General features: G+C 35.1%; 2 protein-coding genes across 5 annotated transcripts in view; both read left to right on the forward strand.

Moving 5' to 3' along the window:
- Positions 1 to 345: 345 nt before the first annotated feature.
- LOC124303822 (signal peptidase complex catalytic subunit SEC11A) lies at positions 346 to 3139 on the forward strand. The gene is made up of 4 exons (XM_046761536.1): positions 346 to 515; positions 640 to 749; positions 1657 to 1806; positions 1897 to 3139. The coding sequence occupies exons 1-4, from the start codon at positions 468 to 470 to the stop codon at positions 2129 to 2131; spliced, it is 543 nt and encodes a 180-aa protein (XP_046617492.1). The 5' UTR covers positions 346 to 467; the 3' UTR covers positions 2132 to 3139.
- The window catches only part of LOC124303819 (origin recognition complex subunit 2), a 143773-nt gene continuing 129423 nt past the window's right edge, over positions 3069 to 17418 (forward strand). For 2 of the 4 annotated variants that reach the window (XM_046761529.1, XM_046761530.1), the window contains exons 1-10: positions 3069 to 4400; positions 4765 to 4896; positions 5102 to 5302; positions 5419 to 5681; positions 5808 to 6022; positions 6164 to 6296; positions 6371 to 6611; positions 6853 to 7086; positions 7234 to 7444; positions 10920 to 10976. In XM_046761529.1, coding sequence (XP_046617485.1) covers positions 4319 to 4400; positions 4765 to 4896; positions 5102 to 5302; positions 5419 to 5681; positions 5808 to 6022; positions 6164 to 6296; positions 6371 to 6611; positions 6853 to 7086; positions 7234 to 7436 — 1704 coding nt within the window. In that variant the 5' untranslated portion in view covers positions 3069 to 4318 and the 3' untranslated portion in view covers positions 7437 to 7444; positions 10920 to 10976. Of the gene's footprint in view, positions 4401 to 4447; positions 4587 to 4764; positions 5022 to 5101; positions 5303 to 5418; positions 5682 to 5807; positions 6023 to 6163; positions 6297 to 6370; positions 6612 to 6852; positions 7087 to 7233; positions 7445 to 10919; positions 10977 to 17418 lie in introns of those variants that run through there. The other 2 variants (XM_046761532.1, XM_046761531.1) reach the window with 2 other exon arrangements.

A 17418-nucleotide genomic window follows, 5' to 3' on the forward strand; every position in this document is an offset into this window, starting at 1 on the left:
ATAATTCTCCCGCCCTCTCAGTCGCTCTTTCCGAAAGAGAGGAACATATTAAGGCGAGTATTCCTCTCTTTCTACGGTAACCAATCTCGAGCGTGCGAGACAGAAAAAGGTACTCATCTTACTATTCCCCTCTCGGTGCCGTTTTCCACTTACATGAAAGGGTATACCAGGCCTCCTCCATGGTATATGCTCTAAGCCCTAAATCCGGCCCAGGCCCAACAAACTGTTACGAAAAATAACCCAGGGCTATCAGTGTGTAACGCCATGTAGGCAATCTATAACAATCTCTTTAGTCAATGGTCTGGTCGGTGCCACAGTCCACCAATTCGGGCGTTCCTTGTTCAAATGACGTGGTGGTAGTGGACTGGTGGATTGATTTGGTGCATGCCGGCAGGAGTTCATCGGGTGTGAGAATTCACCGCGTTCTTTAAACGCTGTAAGAAATAGATTTAATAACGCCAGGCACGATGTTACAAAGCGTGTTCGACGATGTCAGGCGGATGAACAAACGTCAGGTAACAAAAACGGCAAACGTCTGCCCGAAAAACATTGACGCACATCGACAGTTGACATATGGCTCTGCGTGTGTACGTACTCTGACTGATCTGTCTAAAGCAATTCATTTCGTATTTGTTGCAGTTCCTCTATCAAGTACTGAGTTTTGGAATGATCGTATCATCAGCCCTCATGATATGGAAGGGCTTAATGGTTGTTACTGGAAGTGAAAGTCCCATCGTCGTCGTTCTGAGGTTTGCATCACTTAACCTAACCTAACCTCAATTTACCCTATATACATTTCATGAACAACCAACTTCATATAAGTGTTTGAGTCCATGTTTCTTCAACGAAAGTTAAGATTATTATCACCAACATATTTTCGCTTTGGTAACTGTAGTTTTACTAGAAATACCATGTTGCGAAGTAAAAGTGCTTGTATGAGGCAATGATAGAATTATTGTTATTTATTACATTAATATCCTTATCTGAACAGCAATCAATTTAAACCTAATGTATTCCTAAGTACGTGTTGTGTTCGCAGAAGGCTCAAAACTGTTAATTAATTAATGCAAACTGACATGATTAGTAATAGCTCCATGTGTGTGGTATACAAGCCACTTATCTGACCTCTGTGTCATTTCATTCACGATAAACAATTTATCCTGTTCAACAAAAATTACTTTTTAACTTGTTTTGTAAGATGGCAATAAAACCAGCCTAAATCACAGCAAAGCTCGATTGCATTAGTGTTTCATATTTGCGCTAATGTGTACAGTAAACAAAATCAGTAAACTTGATTTTTGTATAATTTGCTAATATTAAGACTGAAAAAATCAGTAATAAAGGCAAGAAATTACATTTTTACTGTAAAACCATTGGTTTATTGCTATTCGTGATCAGTGCAGATTTACAAAAACTTCATAATTCACTTCTCTTATGAAATAACGAGCAGAAGAATCTGATTTCTTCTTCCGAATCTAACATCGTGGGAGTAAAAAATTGTATGAAGATATTGAAATGAATCATAAGTACTTGACATGTTTTCTTGAAAATTCACCTAATTCCTATTAATTTTTAATCACAATGTCACATGAAATGAATGTAGAAAAATGTTTGTTTGAACATTGTGGTAACTGTTCTGATGTTTTGATACCTCAGCGGGAGCATGGAGCCTGCTTTCCATAGAGGGGACCTTTTATTCTTGACCAATTATCAGGACGAACCAGTACGTGTTGGAGAAATCGTTGTATTTAAAGTCGAGGGTCGTGACATTCCCATTGTACACAGGGTGTTGAAATTGCATGAAAAGTAAGTTGACAAAAAAAAAGGAGGAAAACATTTTCCAAACTTTCGAGTAATCATGATATATATCAATTATATACTCTTTCCTGTTCTTAGGGTGAATAATACAGTGAAATTCTTAACAAAGGGAGACAACAACTCAGTTGACGACAGAGGCTTATATGCCCCTGGCCAGTTGTGGTTAACGCACAAAGACGTAGTGGGTAGAGCAAGGGGTTTCCTACCGTATGTTGGAATGGTCACTATATACATGAACGAGTATCCTAAGTTCAAATATTTTGTCCTAGCTTGTCTCGGATTGTATGTTTTGGTACACAGAGAATCAAACTAGCTAATAGAATTATTTATACACAAATTGTCATACATATATTTCATTAAAACGATTTATCAGTCACTGATAATTTACTGAAATAAAGAGATATCAAGAAAATGGATTGTTAAGCTTGTGCTATCGAAAGATCGAAGGTTATGTATACTTTAGAAGTAATGTACAAACAAATCGTTTCATCTTAATCAATGAAATTCCTGAGAAAACGAATTGTTGAAAACTAACAAATGATAAGTTCTATGTTTGATGCCCATATATTTCATAGCATGAGTTTTTGAATGAAAAGTTCAATGGTCAATGGACATTGAGTATCTGATACGTCACAATGGAACAGTATGAAGGATTGATGGATACAATGGAACAGTGTTCAGTTAGGTTTCAGATTCTCTGACGCTTAATATTTCTACTAACAAACTGTGAATGTTCATGAGGTATCTTCTTTTTTTGTCCTTTGTGATTTTGAATTCGCTGAGTATTTCGGTACGGATATTTTTTGTGGAATAAGAGATACAGTAATTCATTAAAGTAAAATATATTTGAAATACAGTGTTCAATATACTTATGAAATATATTCAATTTATAAATTTTATTCGTAGTCATTTTTATTTTAAGTTTACTTTTATGCATATTTTACGTCACGATCTATCTTTTTTAAGTAATATAATATTCATTTTACAAGGATTGTTCAGTTGGGTGAACAAAATTGATGTACATCTATTCGTTGCAAATTCTTGTACCTATGGAATCAATGTAGATATACATATTAGATTGCAGCATACTTTCCGAATTACTGTACTAGAATTGCATGATTATTTGAATATTTAGCTAGGGCAAATGGGATTAGTAAATTCTTGTATTCGGTATTACTCAATACAAATGTTAAGAACTTTGTTAAATAACAAAGATATATATATATATATATATATATATATATATATATATATATATATATGGTTGTGTTGGAATTTTACAACTTGAAATGTACACGTCTGCATTTTAACATTTAACAACCAAAAACAAATAAGCAGAATAGTGTCTAGCACATTCTATAAAAGTACATAATACAATGTTAAAAGTCGTGGAAGTCAAAATGACTGCACTAATATCTACATCACTGTAACAAATTTTGCAAAAATGAACTGTGTTTGAAGTTATCAAACTGGCATGTAAAGGATCTTCAGTTGATTGATTGTTCCATTTTTTATACTTTACAAAATTTTTCGACAATCATTATTGGTGATTGCAAGCGATGAGTCCTTTCGCGTTTAATTATTTATTAAAATCATACACAGGTATCGATCTCAGTTGAAAAGTGTCGGGAGTATATAATTGTCTTTTGAATTTGAATTTATGTAAGTGGTCTCTCTTTCTCTCTCTCTTTATTATTTTAATACCTACAACATCATGTATGTAATAAAATAATACTTGTAAATTAACAATCACGTTTATTAATTTACAACACCTATGTCATTCAATTTCATTTATAGACCCTGTTTAAAAAGAACATGTGTATAGATTTCTGGGAGTTTGCATTATGATAACGTTATGATGGTACATAACTTTGTACCTCATGTGAAAGATGGAATGAATCACAATAAAAACTTTATTTTTGAACAATCAATTGATGTAATTATTTGAAAATGAACATGATATAATTATTTTTAAAATTATTTCTTAGAACACCGTTGAATTAAAAATTACAATAAATGAGAAATATATTCTTGAAAACTTCCAACCTTTAATTCAATGTTTAAAAATACATGATTATTTCTTTTACCTAATATTTATACAGTTTGCGAAAAAATTACATACACATGTATTGGCAACGGGATTTTTGAAGTAAATTCAAGTAGCGTCGTCAGAGAAATTCGAAAATTTACCAATTACCCGATGCAAACAAAAAAACGTCTCGCCTCGCGATTTGAATATGGCGCGTAGAGTTTACAAAATGGCGACGATCGGCTTCTTTTATTTGCAGTCCCTGCAACTAGAAACAGACCTGCACTGTGATTGGTGGCTTCTAGCCATCCCAACGATGTAATTGGCTCACAAGAAATATAGGCATGCACACGTTATTCCCGCTCTTATGTTATATCACGTGGTGTATCAGTGCTACCCTCATAAGCATTATTCATTTACCGACTCCGTCTGGAACAGAAATTTGATTCTTCTGCAAACAAATATTTCCCGATGGCCGAACGCAGCGTAAATTTGCGACGTTCTACCCGATTAAAAACACCTTCGAAGCAAGCAACAGAGGATTCTACAAAAGGTTTAACACGGGGAAACAGTCAATAATATATCTCAGCAACAAGCCAACGATTTAAATCAATTGTCAAACGTTCTGCCGTTTGTTATTGTTTTCAACACGTTGAACTACCGACTTAGTTCGGTTTATTTTCACAATATTGCTGCATGATTATAAGCGAAAATTAATTCGTCGATGCTGTTTTAAACTGTAAGATTAGACACGTGTTGAGAAAAGATGTATTGAGTTTAGGTGACATATAAAATTCTGCATTGCTGAAATTACAGCCCTGGAAGAATACCTTTCATTTATTATAGATAGATGCTTTTCACTAAGGATTTCCAAATCTTATGTGTGCAGATACATTATAGTCACGTTTGTATTACAGGAGTGCAACGGACAAGGAGAAGCCGCAAGATTAGTTCTAGCAGTAGTGATGGGGAACAAACTCCGGATGAGCTGGCTAGAGAGTTGGAAGATGAATTGAAAATTATTGACGAAGATGTACAGAAGCCAACAGGTGATCAACTTTGACGTAACTCATTAATGCACGAACAGTAACTCTGGTGAATTTGAGAATTATTCGGATTATTTTCGCAAAAAGTTCACGAGCACAGTCGTAATATTTGTATAATATGACAACCTGTAAGTAGTATGGACAGTACTTTTCATCAACCGATAATAGAACATTTTTGCATGTATATTTCTTGTTTTATGTGTCCCAGAATTATATACAGAAGAACAAGATGTCAGTGGTGCCAGCATGTATCATTTTCCAACATCTTCTAAAAGTGGAGCAATGGCTCAAAAAGCTGCCCTCAGCCGATCAGCAGCCACTCCTCAGACACCGAAGCATGCTGCTAAGCAAAAAAATCTTACAGATACTGCACAAACCCCGCACAGTGTTCGCAACAAATTCAAGAAACGTGAGTATCATATAACTCGTTATTACCCTTGTTGCCATCGTCTTTTCAAGTTAATGTGGGGATACTCTCATTTCGAAGAGAAACATTGAATATTAAATGCTTGTATCAATGTTTAGAATTGGTCTCTCTTGCTCGTAATATATCTGGCGAATCATCCAGTGAGAGTGAAAGTGTTTCTGAAGAGAACGAATATGTGCCATCAGTTGATGAGGAATCTGATGATAGCGAAGAGGGAGAAGAAGTAAAAAGTTCTGAAGGTTCGGAGAGTGATGTAGAAGATAACAAAAAGCAAATCAGAAAAACACCTGCAAAGGTTGCTCCTTCACGTTTATCAACTTCTAAACAAAAACGGAATACACGTGTCACTTACAACGATTACGTGAGTTTCATATTCTGTCTTTAATGAAAGGAAGCTGGCTAAGTTGTTATTTCGTCCTTTGTAAGTGGCAGACTTTTTGATATATGATTTATATTTTTATAGTACACATGAATAAAATTGTTACAGCACCTGGAAACGGATGATTACTTCGAAATGCAATCGGAAAAGGTTTTAACTTCCGATCGAACCTTAGGAAGGCTGGTGAACCCACGAATGGATGAAGAAAAATTGCAAAAATTATTATCCAAGCAGAGCTTTGTTTCTAAAGAACATAAAGAAGCCATCAGGTCACTCTCAAGGGACTACAGAGCTTTGTTTCCAATGTGGCACTGCATATTGGAGTAAATAAAATAATTATGCACTATTCTTAAATGTTTTACGAAATATTTTAACTAAACAAGAACAATATTTCTAGTAGATCGCTTATGATTATCACATGCTTTTATGAGATAATCGAAATTGAAGTTTTTTTTTCCTTTCAGAGAAGGCTACAGTCTGTTACTTCACGGTTTGGGATCAAAAAGGATTTTGATAAATGATTTTCATAAAGAAACTCTGTCTGATCATCCTACACTTGTTGTGAACGGTTTTTTCCCCAGTCTTACGTTGAAAGAGGTGAATTAGTTATCAACTTTGGTATACCAGACTTGTGTATTTTTCCTTATTGACCAATTAATTTATTTCCAAAGATACTGGATGGTATAACAACCGATCTTCTGGGGCTGCAGAGTCCGACGAATCCAAACGAATGTCTAAGCTTGATCGAAAGTACCCTCAGAGAGAATCCCGAGGATCGGCTTTACTTGTTAGTGCATAATATTGATGGAGTAATGCTCCGCTCCAATAAGGCCCAAGATACTCTCTCGATTTTAGCTAGCATTCCAAATCTTTCACTCATTGCTTCCGTCGATCACATTAATACACCCCTCAGTAAGTTTCATTACTCATAAACTTTGAATTCATTTTATTTGGCATATTATAAAATCATCAGTAAGCAACTATTCGAATTTGCGAATCGAAATTGAATAGTACACAAAGGTAACAGTAAATTTCCCCTCTTTGGTATGACGTTTTTCTGCATATATCTTACTTGAATGCCTTTCACTAATTTAACTGAAATATCAACTTGATAGATGTCGAGTACAATTATGAACATTCCATTATTTTTCAGTATGGGACAACGTAAAGCATTCACGGTATAATTTCTGTTGGTGGGATGTAACAACAATGTTGCCATATGATGCAGAGACGTCTTTTGAGAGCTCGATTATGGTACAGAAGAGTGGAGCGCTCGCCCTCTCCTCTCTACTCAATGTTTTTCTCTCCCTGACTTCGAACGCACGTGCTATTTATGTGCTTCTCATTAAACATCAACTAGAACACGCAACTAGCGACACTTATCCTGGTCAGTCTTTGTGTCTAATTACTTATCCCGTGATTTGTATCTGCATCTATTCTGCAATATTCGAACGCAATTATAATCGTTGAGACGGTGACGTATATATTCATCCTTTAACTAGCTAATAATAAATCTTTATTTTTCTCTATTAAGGTATGCTATTGAAGGATCTCTACTCGAACGCACGTGAGGCTTTCCTTGTTAGTTCAGACACAGCTCTCAGGGCTCAATTAACTGAGTTCATAGATCACAAACTAGTGCGTTCCAAGCGGAATTATGATGGTGCAGAGTATCTCAGTATCCCGCTGGATAATACATTACTAAAACAATTCCTTGATCAGCAAGAAACTGCGTAACGAATTTGGTGATTTACTTTCCAATTTTTCTAACTTGTGCATAGTGCCTTAGTAACGATAATTCACATATAAGCGTCATTCATAAGCTCAGTAAACAAAAATTCGTATAGTCGATTTTCTTCATTGGAATTACTCAGTTTTAAAATCAATTTTATTCTTTATAGTCATTCGTTCTCAATAACACACAGTAATGTATGTACATAGGTTTCACTCATATTACGTAGTTCCGCAAGCGTTAAATTATGTATTTTAGTCGTTTATTTTTTTCCTTCTTAATCCGGCGTGATTTCGCGAAAAAATTCTTGATGAAATAATTTGATATTTGTATTTGTGATTTTCAATAACTTTAAAGTAACTCTCTTCTTTCGGTTTTACGTGTAACGAGCAAAAATTTTAGTTTATTGTTGTGAGAAATGCTATGTGATGTTATGATGTTGAACATTTCGTCTTTCGCCCCGAAATTCGTCTGCAGGCTTTCGCTTATTTGAAATTCAACCGTCAGGTGTCTCACAAACGAAAAGCAAATCGGAGAAAAACGTGTTTGTCTTATTACTTAGCTAACAATTTTGAGCGAGATAGGAAAACGCTTCTAACCATACGTCATTATTACGGCAACTACAGGGAATTAGGATTGAAAACGGCAAATCGTATTTCTAAGTGACCGAATTGTAGACCCATGAATTGATGTTCTAAATCCAAACACTGTTACCACCAGTCCGTTAATTTTATCTTCGCCTGAATTGGTTCTTAAATCCAAAGTTAAAATAATCTACAACAAAAATAAACGTAACTACTTCAATTTACGTATTGTCTATGAACAATGCTGTGTTCAATCAATGCTTTACTTTGATGCTATTCAACGGCATTTCAGTATATCAGGACAAATTTCGGTTTCAAGAAAATCGCGATTTCGGTACTATCTGCGTATACGTATGATCACATTTGGCTATTTCGGCACAAGATGACGGGATATGTTGTCCAGTAAGTACCGCCATCTGGTGTGCAGTGAATTTGAAGTGTGCGCGGTAAAAACAAAATACAAACATCTTTTAACAGTGCAGCCAAAGCATAGGTTTGAAAACGAGTTAATTTTGAAAATCCTTCGTCCGTGAGAATAGAATCCGAGTTAATTCGGTCGCGAGGAGGATTAAAAACGTTTGCAAAAAAAGCGGGAGTGTAATCGCCGGTTTCAAAGTCCTCAGAGCGTGTAAGAATCGTGGTAAACGTCCGTATTTTCTCGGTGTTGGTAACGCTCGGTAGAATCCATAGTCGCATTCGGTGTTTCTGAGTAAATTGTGCGTGTGTGATAAGACGGTTCTCGCTCCTTAGAGTATATTTATTAATTACCATAAACACATACAGTCTGAAATGTCAAATGCCTCGATTGGTTTGAGGTGAATTGCGTTTAACTCCGAGTGATACTAAAACCGCGAAGTTATTCCTCGTCCCTCACCCTCCGAACCGCCGTAATTACGAAAGGTGAGTACTTTACGCATATCTATCCGTACATACGTTCGTTCGTTCGTAATGCAAAGAAAAAAAAAAAGAAGGATGAGAGATGGTAGACAAATCACACATACAGATAGACAGAAACGATTGCTAAAGATTTTCAAGGCTGCTAGCACGTACGTATCGCACTTATGTTAGTCAGTCAGTCAAAGAGGGACTCTTTGTTGCGCAGCGACTGAACAGGGTTGAACGTCCTTGACTTATTACGGGAAAATATTAATCCGTGGGCTCAGTTAACTCGGCAAACTTCACTCAGGATCACCGTTTATACTTCGTTACATTTTCTGCGTTCGCGACACTTATTTCGGCTCAGACGCAGCTTCTCGGCACGCGTAACTTCAACCTAACCTGACCTAACCCCTCCTGTTTTCCCTCTGCTTTGACCACCGACGAAATTCGAGTCCGTCAACGGCTGCATATTGAGGATTAAAGAACAAACTAACCTATCCAATCGTATCTTCACTGTCGGATAAGTATGTGAGACCGATTAGGTAGTATGTGTGATGCTCGAGTAGGTGTTTAGTTTACGATACGTCGGACATCTGCGTCTGTTTATGAATGTAGTGTATGACATTTGCGTCGTCTGCAAAGAAACACTTTTTTTCTTTTTCTCCAGGTCTATTATGAGAGAGACCTTGGTTTTCGTGATGAAAACAATCATACCTCTAAGAAACTATTACTTATCATTTTGAATACTAGTTTATTATCATTTTCGAAGAAATTGTCGGTTGGAAAATTTTTAACGGCAAGATGCTCAAGTTTCGGATTACAAATAGATTCCCGACAGGAAATGACCAACTTCAATCCAGTCGAGGTTGAAACCACGTGAAAAGATGAGGCTGAAGTTATTAACGTAAGCGTAACAAAACACTTGGGGAAAAAAATTGCTATTTTTCAATTTTCTAGTGACTTTGGCTAAGTTTTGAAAACATGAATTACTTCTGCCTTGTTATTATTTACTGCATTTCAGAGATTCTTAAAGTTGCGGAATAACATATTTTTCGAAACACGAATCATTGCGATAACGCTGCTAACTTCAGACTCGTACGAAAAGGTGGAAAGCCCTTTTGATCAATTTCAAGGCCAGTGTTTCCATCACTCGCAATTAATCTTTATTACACTGTCGGGTGACGATAATGCGAAGGTCAAGTTTCCGGCACTGAAGTCTGACAATGTGACAAAGTTTACTACGCTTCGTAAATTAATACATGATATTGTAGAGATATCATAGAGATCGTCGGTGTCGTTTGGTAATAATTTTATTCTCACCCGGTATCTCTGACCTCAAGTTACCTAATACAAAACTTCGAACCCGTTTGAACACGCGGATATTTACACGGAATTCAAGGAGACGCGGTTACCTAATTCAATTACTACTCGTGCAAAGTACGTGCGTAGATGTATCTAATTTCCGGAAGTTTGCACCGTATCTTATACACAGGTATACTCTTTATTCTGTAGCCGAGCTATATACGAATTGTGACCTTCTAATGTGCATCGCTGTTCGTAGCTCAAGCACGGTATAATAATACGCGTGTGTATAATATTCGGAAATAAACTGTCGACTACGAACGTTACTCGTAAAACCAAACTAAATTATTACACGTGCAACGTCGTATATTTTAGTTTTATTCAATTAATTAATTGCTATTCGTACAAAAAGTTAATAATTAAATTCGCACGTTATACGTATGTAATAATTTTAAGGAGAAAAACGTGCGAATTTAATTATTAATTTTTAATATGTATGTATATATTGCTAGTGATTTCTATTTTCGATTGATAAAGCGAATTTCCTGCTGTTTATGATGAGTTTTTCACATCGATCTTATCAGTTGATTGTTATATCGATATTTAAATTGGTATTACACGTTTGTACGCACTGATGGGTGATATCAATCAGTCGATGCTCATCTTATCATCGCGATTTGAAGTTTGGAATTTAATAATTGATAAAAAAACGTCTTGTTTCAGGCTGCTACGTGAGCTCGGAACCGATCAAGGGATCGCCAATTTTCGTCTTATGTTTCGGTGAGTACTCGAAATGAAGTCCAATCTTGAATGCATACATTTTATAAGCATACCATTATTTCTATAAAAATGCGTGTTACTCGGTATATTCGACGTGCTTCACACATGTATTAAAAACTTGCAAATAATAATATTGTGATTCGGTTTCTGCAATTTTGAAACTTAAATTGCGTCCGTGAAGTAATGTGTAACATACTGATCTATAAATTGCGATAACATTTACTAATCCACGTACCGCTCAAGTCTACGATAAAAAACAAGCAAAAAAACAAGAAAAAAAAAATAAATAAATAAGCTAGATCAACGAACCTTAGATCTACAAATATTTTGTTTTTATCTACTTGTTAGGTTGACAAATGAAACTTTCGTCTCGTTAGTATTTGTCAAACTTTTGGAGGGTGAATTTTGTTCATTGCTTTATACTTTTCTATCAGGGGAAATGAAATTAGCTCCAAGATTACAATTCAAATTTAGCTGCAGTTGAAACTGAATACCTAATTCGCCGATTTTACGTTGCAAGGCGAATGCGGTTTCGTAATTTATTGTTTTCGAACAACGTTATGCATGCTTTGATGTTCGAACGAATGAAAACTAGCCGTTATAAAGTGAATAAGGAAACGGCAAAGTCGGTCGCGATATTCTAATTATTGACGCGAGCCTTATCTCACGCGCATGTTTAAAAATGTGGAAAAAGGTTTCCTGCTTTCCAATATCGCTCGTTTCTACAGCATTCGGAAAAAAATTTGGTCCCCGAAACGAAATTTTAGGGTTAACATGCATCCGACCGAACACTATTTTCACAAAACCAAAAAGTTTGGTTGATTTTATAGTGCGCAGAAAACAAAATGTTTTAGAAATATGTCCGAGAGAAGGTTCGGCTCCACAGTCCCATAGATTCTGTTGCTTTTGCGAAACGAGATCTACGGAGTGAAATCATTTTGTGAAGGTTGAAAAATGATCGTTTAATTGCTGTAACCGAAAAAATTATCGTTCGATCGTAATTTATGCGCTACGTGAATTATGTGCCACATCAAACTGTGACAGAGAAATATGCCATTGTGAATTGACAGGCTGATTCGATGGTATTAGACCAATAATGTACGATTTAGTTGCGCTGATTATACCAGACAAATGCCTTGAGCCCCTCCAAATGACTGCTCGTCCAACTTCTCTTCCGAGAAAGAATTTTTAACGCGTTACGGAGAGTGTTTTGTCCCTTGAACAGAAAATTTAATGGATTTACGACGTAACTTATTACTTTATAACGGTAATCAATTAGTATCTCTCACGATTTCGTAAATTTGACTAATGTTTATCCACCGAACAGATTTAGTGAACTGTGTTGAGGGTATTCAATATTTTGATAATACCGTGAAAAAATTATAATTTCATTAAATTGACTAAATTAAAACCGAGATCTCCTATTTACAAATATATTTTATTTGATATACAATTTTTTTTTTCTGCAATTTTGAAACAATTATTTCATCAACTTTGGTATCGACAACAAAATGTCGCGTACCCAAGAGAAAATTTTCTACAAATTGCGTGTAAAAATTGATTTTTTCGAGAAAGTAAAAAGTTTTCTCTGAACGAGAGCATACCAGTCAAAATAATATTCGTACACCTGACGTTTCGTTGATCAAAAAATCAAGTTTATACCGATACTACAATTCTAACAAAAAATGAACATGTAGATCGGTGCAATATTTAGCCGTAAGCTAATTTACATCTCAAGAATTCGTTGTGAGGAAATCCTGAGTTGTAATTAGCTAATTTTCGATATAATAACAGGCCGCATTTTGAGAGACTGCGAACATAAAGAATCCCCCCCCCCCCTCCATATGTATATTTTCAAAGCATCGACGTCATGTAAACCGTTCGAATATATATTCAGGTCATAATATAATGCATTATACGTAGCGAAATGAATTTGCAAGAAGTTGGCAAATTTTTTATTTTTTTTTTATTGCGACTTACGAATACGCGTGAACGTTACCGCGTTTATCAATAATTTCATAATTGCATGTATTTCGGTGTTGTATTGTACGATGCGCACTGATATCATTATACGTATAATACTGATATAATTATTTCATATTTAACAACGAGTAAGGATTATTCTTGATGCGCGTATAATCTTGAGTACATACCGACGCTATCTGAGATTACGTTAAGAAAATTAAGCGGAAATAGAAATTACATCACCGCTTTACACTTCCGCTCTGCGTATATAATATAATAAAATTGTAAAGATCTTGATGAGATAATTAATTGCGGCTAGCCGCGGATTTGTTTTAATATATAAATATGAAAACCGACGGTTATTACGTCGTGTAAGAGTCATCTTCGACACTGACATTTGGAAAACGAATTCAGTTTTTTATTTGTCATTATAAATACGTGGAAAACGGTTGTTTTTCTTCAACGAAAGAAGAAGAACCGTTATTCTTCCGATAAGATTCTTACCGAATAAATTTCAATGAATTCTCTTCGTCTTAAAGAGCATGATTTTATATCGTTTTATCTAGTTTTATTATAAAGTTTGGAACACGGAATAAATACCACCGTAAATATCGCAGAGAATTTTCCAATAATCGTCTCCGATTTTTCAACACATCGTTTATACACGTTAATTAATTATACGACTCGAATAAACAGTCGTAAAAACTTTATTTACTCATCCGGTTATTTGGTTTTCATTTGTTTATCTACCCAGTTTTTTTACTATTATTTTTTCTCTTGCTCTCCCAATGACAGCAGCGTTTAATCAGCGATACTCGCACGCGAACTCGAACAATTATAAATTACTCCCCCGCATTCATTATACATAACTGCAGACGTTACGGAACAAGTTATAAGATTCGTCTCAACGTCTCGTTTCCATGCGAAGCGTAATTTGCCGTGATGCCTTGTGCGCTATTATACACGGACAGAGTTTGAACAAGCATTACGTAAAAAATTATCCATAAAAAAGCCCCAAAATCGACTCGTCGAGCAGCGGGTGAAATACGATTAATTATTATTTGGCTTCGGTATGTTGAGACCTCGGGAATTACAAGGTCGTGACAATTTTTATTTCAATTTTATATTCACGTTTACGTAAGCGATGAATACTCGCATTTGCAAAAATATACATATTCACGTATAAAAACCCGTTATCCGAAGATCCGTCCAAGGTCTTATTATTTATATGCGTGTATAATAGCTTATACAAACATTTGCGAAAGAAAATGAGAATTTGATGGATAAATAAATAGAGCGAGAGTGAAACGTGATGGTTTCTCTCTTTTTTTCTTTCTTTTCTGTTTTTTGTTTCTTTTCTTTTTTTCTTCTTTCTTTCTCTCAATCTTTCTAACCCTTCGAGTTACGGTGCTAAGTATTCTTACCACCTATTTTTATGATCCATTTTTCGTATACTTGCAGAACTTGTCGACATATTTCGTTTTTCTTTTTTTTTTTTTTTTATCGATAGTTCCGACAGTATAACAATAGTTTTTCAATACTCGAGAGTAATTACTGCGATGAAAAAAATCTTGAAAATTAAACGGAATAATTTATTTTCGAGAAAGTTACCCCTCTACACGTTACATACATGTTTTTGGGTCGCTGGTTACGAATCTGAAATCGGATTTTAAAAATTCAAGATGGCGGATCCAATATGGTGGACGAAAAATTCAAATTCGCTTGAATCAGGAAAAAAAACTGTGTTCAGGGGTTCTTAGGATCCCTGATTACGAATTTGAAATGAGATTTTTTAAATTCAGTATGGCGAATCCAATACAATCAATTTTTGACCGTATTAGATCAAGTTTGAAATTTTCGTCCGTCATGTTGGATCCGCCATTTTGAGTTTTTTAAACCTGATTTCAGATTCGTAATCACCGACTCCGAAAACCACAGTACATTATCTTGTTATAAAAGTTGACTCAGCGCATTAACGTGTGACTCAAAGAGTTGAGGAAATCACTTCACTTGTGTAATAAATCTTTCCAAACGTCAGTATAGAATATATAATATAAGCTAGCATCTATATACTTGTTAAAAAATAGAGATAACGCGTGAACAATTTTACGTCGTAATATGGCTTGTTTCTTTTTTTATATTCAGATATTGTGTAATATAATATTATCTTGTTTTTTGCGATAGCGTGAAATGATGCATAAATCGACGTTACTTTGCTTCGAAGGCAAAAAAAAAAAAGAAGTACCTATACATTAGGGTGGTCCTCATTTAGAATGTTGGCGAATTTATTCCGAATCACCCCACCGAATCGACTATAAATAATTGGAAAACGATTCACAATTTTTTTCTGATTTTTATATCAACTGTAATCGCAGGCACGGTGCAAGAGGAAGGATTTCCCAATTTAAAATACCCGTGTTTCGGACACGTTCTTAGTATATATTTTACTGTGAGAGTAATAATGTTCGAAAACATCCGTGAATGTGAGGTTCTAGTGAGCACGAGTGCTACTATCTGAGAAAAAATTCACATCATCATACCAGCTAATGTAGACAATTGCATTTCTTGTAAATAAAAAGAAAAAGTCAAATTTCTAGGGTGTGCAACTCGTCGAGATTGGTTGGTACGATGATGTGAATTTTTACTCATATAGTAGCACTAATACTCACGAAATCTTCGCAATTACAGATTGATTCGAACATCGTCACTCTTACAATAAAATATATACTGAGACTGTATCTGAAACAAGTGTATTTTAAACGGTGATATCCATCCATTTACAGGCACGGGTTAGAATTGATATAAAAATCTGAAAGAATTAGGAAATTGTTTTTGAATTATTTATAGTTGATTTGGAGGGTGGTCTGAAAAAAAATCATCAACACCCTGAGTAAGGATCACCCTACTATACATGTAGAGTATAAAAACGATGAACGAACGTCTCGAGGGAAAAACTGTCGTTAATTTAACCTTTTAAATGTTTTTTTTTTTTCTTTTTCTCCCGTTGCTCCATTTTACCTTGACAAGAATTATTCGTACGCCTCACCTCGTCGTTTGTACACGCGTGTCTATCGTAGAATTTATCGTCGACGGTCTGTGCCGAGCGACGATTTCAATTATCTCGGGAGCCGCAAAGACAATACCGGGCAATGAATGACCCTCGACCATTTCAAGGTGGTAATAATCATCGTTATTATGCCGAAAATGAAAAAATAAAAATCCAACAGGATAACGAACACGTGTAAACAAACAAAAAGTTACTTTTACTCCAAACGGGTTATTACTCATTAATGATCCTTATTCTACACACCGGGGTCAAACTGACCCCGCGCCATCTTCACCGTAAATTCCATATGAAAAAAAATATCCGGAATAATCTGATTTATTCCAAGACGAATAATGAAATATCGTAAAAATCGTTCGATTCATTCTTTTTTGACAAAAATCCAAGTTCCCTCACTGAAATAAATACCTTTTTTTCATCGCGCGGTATCTCTATATTTTTATTTTAAAATATCTGTGTCTTGAGACTTACTCGGTCAATTTTCAGCTAAAAGTATCGAAGCTTTGGTGAGTTGTGATTTTTTTTTTTTTTTTTGTAGCATGATCAATTTTCCGGTATTTTGTCGTTTTATGAATTTGTTTTTGATTTTTCATATTAAAAATTTCACTTTTCCAGGTATAACTAATTTGCCTTACGGAAACCGAGCGCAAGTACAAGCGAAGATTAATTATTACGCTATCGGTTTTTATAATCGTTTCGGAAACACCGAGTAAATCGTGAATTACTGTCCCTGAATGCGACAAGCGATTCAAAAAGATTTGTTAATTTCGTGCCGTGGCGTATCATTGGCTTAGAGACGGAAAAATGCCCCTAGGTTGGTACAAATACGGTCGACTTGGCGCTGTCGTCAATTTTAAGGAAGGGTCAAACACTTTCGTAATTCAATTTGATGCGATACATCTACTTAAGTACGATGTACATGTTAAAATAAGTATCACATCAAAATCGACAAACTCTCACGTTATGGATAATTTTCTACGGCTAATCGACTAGAACTAGAGATGCATCGACAAAAATATTTCTTTTCTTAAAGATCATTTAGTAGAAAATTTTCTTTTGCTAAACGCGTATCGGTACAACAATAGTATAAATATTTGTAAAAAGTTTTCTCGGTGTCATCGGTCAAACGAAAGAAAATAATATACAATTTGACATTTCGGCCCTATTGGGAGGGGCGTTTGATTCCGTAGAACTGAAACTTTTAAAAAATTGAAAAAAAAAAAAAAAATCCTTCTCGCAAAAGATGTGATAAAATAGTTGAAAGTTTGTTTTTTCTTTCATTTCACTACAGCCGAAACGTCAAATCATGTGTATAATTTTTTTTTTTAACGATACCTGTTTTACTGAATTTTTCTGGTTACCGTAACAAATGAAATTTTTCTCAGTGGTAATGTATCGCAATACAGTAATTTT

This window comes from Neodiprion virginianus, chromosome 4 (genome assembly GCF_021901495.1).
Source record: "Neodiprion virginianus isolate iyNeoVirg1 chromosome 4, iyNeoVirg1.1, whole genome shotgun sequence".
Taxonomy (NCBI): Eukaryota; Metazoa; Arthropoda; class Insecta; order Hymenoptera; family Diprionidae; genus Neodiprion; species Neodiprion virginianus.